The sequence below is a fragment of the Hippocampus comes genome, unplaced genomic scaffold (genome assembly GCF_001891065.2).
Source record: "Hippocampus comes isolate QL1 unplaced genomic scaffold, H_comes_QL1_v1.1 scaffold968, whole genome shotgun sequence".
NCBI classification, from domain to species: domain Eukaryota; kingdom Metazoa; phylum Chordata; class Actinopteri; order Syngnathiformes; family Syngnathidae; genus Hippocampus; species Hippocampus comes.
The window spans coordinates 23,166-34,446 of record NW_017805873.1 but is presented as its reverse complement, the minus strand read 5'-3'; the positions used below and the strand labels follow the sequence as shown (position 1 = coordinate 34,446).

At 41.5% G+C, this 11,281-nt stretch overlaps 2 protein-coding genes across 2 annotated transcripts in view; one reads left to right on the top strand and one right to left on the bottom strand.

Moving 5' to 3' along the window:
• LOC109527098 (inactive dipeptidyl peptidase 10-like) overlaps window positions 1-11,281 on the bottom strand; it is a 73,225-nt gene that overhangs the window by 39,308 nt on the left and 22,636 nt on the right. The window contains exons 5-8 of the mRNA XM_019888806.1: window positions 8,923-9,017; window positions 8,732-8,806; window positions 2,059-2,111; window positions 1,866-1,947 (exon numbers count right to left, since the gene is read on the bottom strand). Coding sequence (XP_019744365.1) covers window positions 1,866-1,947; window positions 2,059-2,111; window positions 8,732-8,806; window positions 8,923-9,017 — 305 coding nt within the window. The remainder of the gene's footprint in view (window positions 1-1,865; window positions 1,948-2,058; window positions 2,112-8,731; window positions 8,807-8,922; window positions 9,018-11,281) is intronic.
• Window positions 3,232-4,660, top strand: LOC109527099 (uncharacterized). The gene is made up of 2 exons (XM_019888807.1): window positions 3,232-3,362; window positions 3,731-4,660. Exons 1-2 carry the CDS (start codon window positions 3,305-3,307, stop codon window positions 4,564-4,566), a joined length of 894 nt encoding a protein of 297 aa, XP_019744366.1. The 5' UTR covers window positions 3,232-3,304; the 3' UTR covers window positions 4,567-4,660.

The following is an 11,281-nucleotide window of genomic DNA, read 5'->3' as shown; positions in this document are numbered from 1 at the left end:
ATTTATTTATTTATTTATTTATTTATATTAGAGCTGTAAACGATTAAAATATTTAATCTAATTAAAAATGCAACTGTCATAATTAACTTTTGGCATTTTTTATCGTTTCTGAATTTCCTTTTTTAATCTCTCACACAATATTACTGCCCATCAACAACAGTGAAAAAAATATTTTGTCACACAACAGCTGCTTTAACAGCTCTTTTTATGGAATCAAAACAGAGCAATATAACATTATAAAGTGCACATCTAAGGTAAACTAGTACTCTATATACAGTACTATGGAATCAAAACAGAGCAATATAACATTATAAAGTGCATATCTAAGGTAAACTAGTACTCAGCCTATAGTGGATTTAAGCCATGGTTGCAGCAGTCAGGCTATGTTGATTCTGTTGGTCCTTCTTGCTCGGAAGTCTCTCTACAGTTTTGTGTAGACATCATTTCGGATGACTACACTTGGTTTGATGACAACACTGGAGACGTTTTATTTTCAGTGTGTTTGCTAGGTCGCTACCACTGCACCGCTGAACTCTCGAGGTGCCTCAGCTCACCGTGCTGTCAGACGAAAAAAAGAGAAGCTCCACCCGCTTTATTTATATGGCGACGGAACACTGTAACCTTCCACACAAAATAGTTCCAAACAAGTAACAATCGCGTCAGTTTCAGCTTGAGTCGAGCTGTGGACAATGTTGACAGGCTTGCATGCAGTAGCCATACATTTAGCTTTGGCTTCAGCAAATTTGTTCTTCGTTGTGTTATCCATTTTCTTCGCTTTGAAATTATCCATAGCTGTCTGTCTGAGACGAAGGGGCGGAGTACTCATGTCAGCTGTGCGCTTGGCCATTCAGTGGTATTTCAGACTCGACGTGCTATGATGATAGCTCAGTTTACGAATGCAAAACATACAGGTAACTTTGGTCTTGTCAGTGGAACAATCTGGCAACTTTTTAAAAGTAAACTTTCTATTCATAAACTCTAAAAGTATCCGTTTTCGGTGTCTCGCGCTGAGGTGGCTGGCAAAACAAACGTGCGTGGACATGTGCAGCACGTTTTGTTTCTGGTTTATTTATAGAGCAATTTAACATCCGCTGTGACGTCTGCCGCGTTAATCAAAAGTGATTTCAACAAAATGTCAGTATAATAAGCCTCTGAATGTATTCTTTAAAATAATTTTGTGGTAATACTCACCATTAATGTGAATGGTTTTCCGTTCCTCACGATTGCTAAAAATCCAGCAAAACTATCGGAATGAAAGTCATCTTGCCGGGTCCATAAGCGAAGTTACTGCTGGCTAGCTTGCACACTGCTCATTAGCTTGTACGCTTTCTTTCGGCCGTCTCTCGCACAGTATTTTGATGCGAATGTAGCATGGGGCGTGTCAAAGTGCCGCTCTGCATTCGTCCGTTTCATCGATGGTATTTTGTCATTGCAAATCAGACACACCGCAGAATCTGTTCTCTCCACAAAGGCGAATCCTTTGGGCCATTCGTCCCGAAGTCTCCCAAACTCGTCATCTTTTTTTCTTTTCGCCATCTTATTCGCTGTGGATTAGCTTTGAGCTAATGGCCGAGCGGGTTGATTCAAAAGGGGGCGTATACCTGTTTCCACAGCAACGGCAACATTGGCCAGTATCATCCAATCAAAATGGCTCCTGGAGCCAACTGCAGCCCGAACGAAGAAATGAGCAGTGAAAAATCGATCGATGGATGCATTAATAAACAAGCGAGAATATTTTTTTTTTCTCTGCGAGCCAGATGCAATCATCAAAAGAGCCATATATGACTCGCGAGCCATAGGTTCCCGACCCCTGCTATAAACCATTCAATAGCAGAGACATGAGTTTATCTGAATAGACGGCTTACCAACTGCTGACCACCAACTCCCCATGAAGCAAACTGGAGGACTGAATTGGAAACTTCTGGAGGATTGAGCTCCATAACTTCCCTGGTCCAAGAACATTGACAAAACAGATTAAAAAAAACCAAACATTTACGCATAAGTCACAAATCTTGTCATAGGGAAATAAAAGAAAAAAGTTATTCTTTGCTCACTGACCTTGTATACAGGTTGTAGATTAGATATGATGCCATGAAAGAATGTTGATAAACCTAAAACATGTAAAAAAAAAAAAAAAAAACAACAAAAAAAGACATGTTAGATTTTTTTTACAAAATGCTTATTACTTATTTAGCATCTCAAATATTTTTATCGACTTCAGTCCAACCATATTTTCATTTCTGAAAATGAACTACGTCCTTCAAAAGAAACCTGAAATAATTTTGTTCAAATTATCAAAATATCTGACTGTTTAATCCGACTGCAAGCACCAAATCACACAATATTTTTTCTTTCAGTCATCAGCAGAGTTATCAAATTTGGTTTTCCCAACCATCTAGAACTGGAGTCTTTAAAAAAAAAAAAAAAAATTATCTTCTGTCAGACAATTTCTGACATATATGCCTCCACACTTGGGGTGCACCACAAAAACAGGTCATTGTTTGTTGTTTATCTGCACAGTTAATAAAGTTGAGTGGTCACAACACAAACATCTAAGAAGAGTGTTAATTTTAATGAAATCCCTCTAATTTTGTGGTCGTGAAAATAGTATTTTTCTGTTTTAAGGTTTACTCTTAATCTCAACTGGTTTCGCATTTGCACCTTGTGGACTCAAACTTGCCTTGGATTTGACAAAAGTGGACTTGATTACAGCCCTGCCGGCAGGTGCGTAGGTGTGGAAGAGCGCAGAGAGGTGAGGTGAGCCATTTGAAGATTAGAAAACAAAAACAAAAAAAATCATAAAAACAACTCTAAAATATACAGTGAGTCAGTAGAGGAATGCAATATTTGGAGCTATGGGCGTGTGTGTTTGGTGTGCGGCGCCCCCCCCCCCCCCCCCCGATGAGGACGAGGCCAGCAGCAGCATTTTGGACCAACTGGAGATGCTAAAGGGAGGATTGGCGGACTTCAAAAAAAGGTGTATAACAGTAACCCAGCCGAGATGTGACAAAGACATGGATTACTGTTTCAAAATGATGTTGAGAAAGGAGAGGCTTTGCCTCATCCAGCTGCCTTAAATGAAAAAAACTGGATTTAACAACAGCAGCTATTTGCCGGTCCAGTTATAAATTACTGTCCACTACCTCCTACGACCTGGCGTCCACATGTGTGGACATCACATTTTTGGTTGTCAAGACTACAATGTTAAATTTTGGACTACAAGGGCCTGGCGTCCACTTATTCGGATGTTAAACTGCTCACTAGTGGTGGAAGAAGAGTGTAACAAGCACATGTAAAATTCAAGATGACCGACAACCCACCCAAACATTCAGATGGCTCCTCCCAATCCAAAAGTCGACCAGGTAAAAAATTCAAACAAATTCCATGGCTGATTCTTGCTCAGATATGTTTTGAATAGATTCTTGCTCAGATAAGTGTTCAATGTGTGTTGTGGAAGTTGAATTTTGCAAATGTAAGCAAATTTGACAATTTACCATGCTGCTAAACTTGATGTACACATATGTGGGCAGAGGAACTTAGTTTTGTTGGTTTCGTTGAACATGTCCAGAAATGTGGACAGAGGGAGTTGGTTTAGAATTTGATTTGTATTTTGGAATGATTTTGTTAGAAAACGTCATTTTATACAGTACAAACCAATATGGCATGTTTTATAACTAAATCTATGTAGATTTGTTTTTGGTTTGAAACAAAATGTTTTTTTTTTTTCGAGTGTTATTCTCTGCAACAAGTAATGGAAATGGTGGAGACAACTCCGAGGTGGAGGATTTATCAGACATCGATTATCCTGTGGGAGATGCTGAATTCCAACCTCCTCCCACCAGCAGTGAGGAAGACAGTAGTGGGTGTGAAGACCCCGTGTCACAGCCCTGTCAGCCTATCACGGGAAGCAAACGTTTGCGCGAGGAATACGAGGGATATTGGTCAGATCGCGACATTGCTACATTACGCACCCCCAGGCGTCGCTCTCAGACACCGCAGGAAGAGACTGATGTTTCAGGCAATGTCTCTAAAGATACAACACCAGGACCCAGCCTTGAAGAACAGTCCAACAAAGGGCGTGGAATGCGATGGAATGCTTCTTCGCTTACCCCACATCAAGCTCCGTTTGACCACGAGAAGGAAACTGTTCATGACAGAGAAGGCTGGACCCCACTGGACTACATACAACAGTATATTGACAAAGATTTGATCAAAATAATTGCAGATTGCTCAAATGCTACATCACTGTCTAGAAGTGGAAATCCACTCAACACAACAGCTGATGAAATGTTTAATTTTTTTGGTGCCTGTATTTTGATGTATTGTGTACCATATCCTGCAATCAAGCTGTACTGGTCTAAATCCTTGAGATTCCCTGCCATCACTGAAAAGTTCACACGTGACAGATTCTTCCGACTGAGGAGGTCACTCAAAGTGCTCATTAATGAGGATGTTCCAGAAGATCTGAAAGAGTGTGACAAGTTCTGGAAGGTGAGGCCTTTTCTCAACCGCATTCTGAAAGGCTGCAAATCCCAGGCTCAGCCACAGCCATTGATGAACAGATGATTCCATTCACAGGAGCTTGTCCATGTCGACAATATCTGCCGATGAAACCAAACCCAGTTGGCATCAAAAACTTTGGTTGCGCAACATCAGATGCTATAGTACCCGGACTTTGAGATTTATCAAGGTGCAGATGGACTCCGTAAACAAGTTGAAGAACAAGGGAATCTGGGCTTGGGAGGCTTGGTGATCGATCATCTGTCTCAGACTCTGCATCCTAATACAAACGTGTACTGTGATCGATTCTTCGCATTAATCCAGGCAGTGGAACACATGATGAAGACGCAGGTGTATATAACTGATACAGTTATGAGGAATTGATTTGCTGCTGCAGTGCAGAAATTGCCAAGAGACAAGACCATGAAAAAAAAATGGAAGAGGAACCTCAGCACAAGTTACCAATCTGGATGGAAACATTTGTGTCACCAAGTGGTTTGACAATAAACCAGTGTTAATGATGTCTACTATACATGTTCAAGAGCCAGAAGACACGTGCCAGAGATGGGACAAGAAACTGAAATGGTATGTGACCATCTCTCGGCCATGAGTTATCCGTGAATACAACTCCAAGACGGGTGGAGTTGACCTTGTGGATAGAATGATGAGCTACTATCGAATGAGTGTCCGTACAAAATAATGGACACTCCGGATGCTGATGCACTTTACCGATCTGGCTTTAGCCTACAGCGGGCTACTGTACCGCAAAGACCTCACTCTGAATGGCACACCAAAGAAGAACATCATGCAGTTCCTTCAATTTCGCATGGAAGTGGCCATGACCTTCTTGGCTCAGAGAGACAATGACAACTCTGACTTTTCAGAGCAGGAAGATGACACAGAAGTTTCAGTCCAAGGGAAACAGCGTCCAGTGCAGGCAGTGCCCCACATCTCATTCCGCAGGAAGGCTAATGCACATCTGCCAGAAGTGGTACACTCAAAGAACGCATCACGATGCAGAGCAAAAGGATGCGCAGGGAAAACTCGAGTGCAGTGTATTACGTGCAAGGTGTTCCTCTGCTTACAGGCAGATCACAACTGTTACGCTGCCTTTCATACATAGGCATGAACATTTTCCCAAGGGGAAAAAATGTTGGAGCACTTTTGGTGTGCAAGTTTCACGTTTCACGCCATGTTCAGAAATTGAAATGAACAGTTCAACAGTAGCAACGAAAAATATTTTTGAAGGGTTACTTTTTTTATATCTGTCCTCCTGCAACTGTTAGCAGCACTTCATATGACTTGCGTCAAGGGGCACAAGTTTTTGTTTTTGCACTTGGAAAAAATGCTGCTGTGTTCAGGCAACAAATAAAGTTTTGCACATCATTACTCAATTGTGACGTTATTGTGTTAACTGAAATTTAAAACGAATGTCCTCATATGTGGACATAATTTTTCTCAGAAACTACATCATGTAAAAAGATAATTCTTTGTTTTTACACTCATCAGGTCCAAAATTAGCCTAAATATCAAAGAGAAAATAAAAATGCATGCCTTGCAAGAGTTCGGGGTCTTAAGACGGAAGTTCACGACTGTTGGCTTTAGATAAAATGCCAGGGGGCCCAAGTCATTAGGATGGGATGTACAAAGGCCTTTGGGAACACAGTTAAACATTTAAACTCATGACATTACAATGGAGGTTTTGGTCTCATCGGTATCATCGGAGTTTTATGAAGCATCTGTTTGCTGGATGAATGTCAAAGCTGATACATATCCAAGACTTCAGCATTGTTCATTGACATGACAGTGGGATGCACAATCGTTTTTTTAAAGGTTGTCAAACTTGTAAAACAATCTCAGAAAACCCCATGTCTCTCTGATGACTATGGAATATAGACAAATAATTGTGATAATAAGCACAAACTACTGTCCATTATAAATGTAACCCTTTCATGCACCTTGTAACATGATAACAGTAAGCTGTCCACTGTAGTAACCGCTGCCCACGAAAGCGTTAAAAAAAAAACTGCTGGGGAAGAATTGGAAACTTTGACATTGTAAAGTAAACCGAAAACCAATATGATCACAAATGTATAAAATGAGAATTGGAGACAGCAGTGAGGGGCCATTACTCTCCACATTCAGGTTGTCACTTTGATGATGATCACATCTGCTCTGTCAGTCTTAGGTGAGAGCACCCTCCAGACACTGCGTCTTCACTGCCATCATAATGAGCCACACACAGCTCATCATCAAGCATGCTATGTTCACTCATGCTGTTAGCATGCTGTCACCATGAATGTATCAGCCACACGCTGTGATTTGGACAGTACCGATGTTAATCGTGACATGCTAGTTTTGAAGCCAAAGAAAATACATAGATGGGGTAGCTACAGAGAAAATGGCTTGTGTCGTGACTATTTGGGGACCAAAACAAAAATTGTTTTTAAATCCCTCTATGGGTAAAGTACTCATTTTTGCTAGTATATAACAAGAAGTGTACCATTAACTGTATAAATAGGTATGTCACAACAGTAAAGTAAAATTCCACCCGGAAATATTCGTCGAAACGTATTTGTGCTCCAATTCCAGCCAAGAATGGACGGGCCGTACGGGAATCGCCCGAAATTCCCTATGACCACCACGTCGCTGATATGAGACCAAAGGGTTGAGATTTGTTGTGAGATGCTGATGTTAACCCTTTCATACTGTTTGGGACAAATTTCACAGGTGCTGACATTTGGTCAACATTCCATCCACCCATCTATCAATCGTCTTCCAACCTAAAGAGAGTAACGGTCAGTCTGATTTGGAACATTGTTAATGCACTGTCTAGCTGGTGAAAAACTAGATGCTTCGGAGCGAGGACAGTATAAAGGCTGTTTGCTTCATTGTGGGACTTGATTCCTACGCTAGATGGCGGGAGCATAAAAGACTCGCTGGAGTCCGTGCAGGAGATCGGCACATGCAAATTACGTTTATAAGGAACTGCAAGAGGATTTCCACTTGTGGATGATGTTAAATTGGCCATTGCAAAATTGGCACTCAGTGCCCCCCCTCCCCAACACACACACACACACACACACACACACACACACACACACACACACACACACACACATACACACCAGTTGTGCAGCAGTATAGGGTGTTTAGCAAAATATATTACCAATGATAATAATAATAATCATCATGATCATTATTAATTCAATTAATTGCTTTCGACAATAACTCAGAAGGTCATATGCACGCTGATGTCATATTTCTGAATGAAATACAACGACATCCACCACACACATCAGTGGAGCACAGAATCGATTCTGTCAAGTCAAGTCAACTTTATGGTCAAATATGCTCTATGCGCAACATACTGTACAGATTAAATTTATTTCCTCTCATTCTCCCAATCAAAAATCAGTCCTGGTTCACGCTGCATGAATCAAATCCACCAAAATCCCATTACAACCACCTGCGCCACAACTTAGACCTGATATGACCTGATCTAAAGTCTAGTCTACTTCCTGTCATGATAATGTAAGGTGCGCTTTGGGCATGTAACACAAAACAACCTCGGTCCACCTAGTGCGGCATTGTGCAGTCTGCAAAATTCCAGAATATGGTAAACTAGACTTGCCCTGGCATGAAAATGAAGATCCGCCAGCTTTGAGACACGTGCGCCTGTCTACGAAAATAGGGCCCCTTCTCTTTAAGAAGTGTACTGAGAGATATACTGAACCAGTAGAATAAACTGATTCAGCTCTATTACTGCTACGGTCATTGAGGTTGAGAAATATACATTTTTGTTTTGATTATAAATATTAATAGTGAATATATATAAAACATACAATGGCTGATACAGGATGTAGATATGTACGCTCTTACACGTACGCCTGTCTACGAAAATAGGGCCCCTTCTCTTTAAGAAGTGTACTGAGAGATATACTGAACCAATAGAATAAACTGATTCAGCTCTATTACTGCTACGGTCATTGAGGTTGAGAAATATACATTTTTGTTTTGATTATAAATATTAATAGTTAATAACTCCAATAGTTCACAGGGCTGATACAGGATGTAGATATGTACGCTCTTGCTAGACCTCCCTAGGGAAGACTGGTATAAACATTTTAGCTACATTTCCTGCTCATGAACCATAAAGCCCTGGTTTTAGCAGCTCCAAGTAAAACACCACAAGCAGCGTCAGTATGAAGCATGCATACTAATGTCTTACCTGCTTGACATCATATCCCAGAAGAATAAAGTTCAGATCCGGAGAAACTGCAAACTTTGAGGCTTTAAAGGTGGACTTTGAGAAGCACACGACATGAAAGACAAAACAGTTGAATACAAAGGACTTTCACAAATGTTTCAAAAGCCTGTTGACCTCTTTTTTTTTTGTCAAATGCTGCATTAAAACCTTACAAAAGTGGTGTTTTTCAGCAAGAGTTCTGTTTGGTTGCTCTCTGTGTTGATTTTCAGCAAGTCTCCATCCCAGTTGAGAAAGATGACATATTTTTCTAAAACACACAACAACAACAACAACAAGTTTCTGCACTGCTTGTTCTCATGACAACATGAAGGGGTCACGGGTCAGTCACAGGGCTCAAATAGACAAACATGAGTCCCGTTTAGATTCACACTTACCCATAAATGTCTTTCTGGAAAAAAAAATGAAATCATGATCACCAACCTTTACTCACCATATTTAAAGGAGGAGTTTGCAATTTTCATAAAATAATAACAAAATTACTTCTTTTTTTTAAACACCGGTATAATTTATAAGGGTTGCGATTGAATTTGGCAGTAGTAAAATGATCTGTGAAAAAACCCTCCCCGGAGGAAAAACAACCAGTTAGAGACAGAAGGGTTGACCACCTTGCACCAACTTGTTTCCTTACGCTTCTGGGACTTTGCTGAAATTATCACTGAGTAGTCGCCTTTGCTTTACGCAAGAGTTCACAAGAAGGAATCGGACAGATCTTGAGACAAAACAAGGGTGAAAATAGAAGCTGCCTTTTAGAAGTGGAGGACCCACGGGTGAGAAGATTCGCATGATTTCTGCTCAACTGGTAAATTTATCACCTCTTTTCATGTTTCTTTTTATTGACTGTTCATTCAAAAAAAAAATCCATCTTTAACTTGGTAGACAAGAGAGAGAAGATTTTGGTATTATCACAGACACACACAGTTTGACGCAGTTAAAAATGTGTGTTTTGCGCCTTTGTGGGCATGACAACTTGATTCACTGGTTTTCAAAGCTGTCCCAACCACGGTGTGTTCCAACAATGACCAGCTCTGATTTATAGCTAAGCTCAGAAAGCTTAAATGCTAAATTTGGGTATTAAGAGAGAATCCAGCAGCACTTAATTGCCAGCAATTCTGCTGCTGTTTGGAGATGGCTTGGGCAAATCACCAACTACAAGCCCCTAAGTTGTGAATGATCTGAACCTCGCCCAGAGCTTCATCACACACTGCTCTCATTTTGATAACTCATCAACCCTGGAGGACCCTCTGGACGCCCCTGCGCCCCCCAACACCATTGCAACCAACCCCCTCATCCCTTCTTTCTCATAACAACGCCACAGAGACCCTGGGCCAGGCAGTGTATCCCTGTCCACCCAAAGACATTATGCGGCCAAGTTGGCTCCCATCCTGATTGGCATTTTCAACACCTATCTGGAGTGTGCTAGCCTGCTTTGAGTGCTCTACTATTTTCTCTATTTTCTCTGTCTCCAAGAATCCACGTATTACAGGACGTGAATGACGACAGATCTGTGGCGCTGACATCAGAAAGTCATGAAGCCTGGTCCTACCCCACTTCATGTCAATCACTACCCCCCGCCCCGGACCCACTCAGATCCGATTCCGATTCCATCATCAATTCTGTTAAATGATTCAAATCTTTATTGATCTCTTATTGCTTAGTTTTTTTCAGAATATAGACTAAATGTGTACGTTGACATCCACTTTGTATTTCGTCTTAATTGTATTTGTCAATAAGATAAAAAGTAACATGACCTTACAAACCCAACGATATGGTCTGAAAACGTCCACAGGACTCCTTCATTGGGTGCCATGGGGTCTCCAGAATAAAGAAGTCGAATAATGGACAGCGTCTCTCTCTCTCTCTCTCTCTCTCTCTCTCTCTCTCTCTCTCTCTGGACGTATATATGGCGGCTGGATAGCTCAGTTTGGTAAGGCATCGGTTTGACGTACGGGAGACGGTGGTTCGAATCCCGCCTGGGGCAAAAATGACCACATAACACCATCCAGTGTGGGTCCTTGGGCAAGATCCTTCACGCTATGCCTACCTCATACAATGATGAGAGACAATAAAATGAATGACATGCCGGCTCAGACGTCGCCCGGCCAAACAAGGTCTGCGTCAGGTGCTGGGGAACCAGAGCACCTTGATGAAAAATGGGCTACTGGAACAAAGCGGAGATGGGCGAGATGCGATAACATGGCTCTGTTGGAATGCTACTACTCAAGCAACCCTAGTCAGAGGGGTTACATGCAGAGAATGCAGGCTGAATGGTTACTTCGAAATCCACAGTCACGGTTGATCACGAAACAACTAGTAGCTCAGTGTTCCAACATCCACAAACGGCAATTGCTGTCACAACTTGAGATTGACGAGGTACAACGCAGGGTCCACGGTGAAGGGCCCCAGGCTGCCAGATCAGAGGAGGAGGTCATACCAGAGATTGGGAGGCAAGCCCCAATGAATGCAGATGATGAGATTGGGAGGCCAGCCCCAATGAATGAAATGCTGAGCGAG

Excerpts from the sequence above, each read along its gene's own strand:
- LOC109527099 (XM_019888807.1), top strand. The coding sequence starts at position 3,305 with ATGACCGACAACCCACCCAAACATTCAGATGGCTCCTCCCAATCCAAA. Across the intron at positions 3,363-3,730 it reads CCAATCCAAAAGTCGACCAG|TGTTATTCTCTGCAACAAGT; the intron begins GTAAAAAATTCA and ends TTTTTTTTCGAG.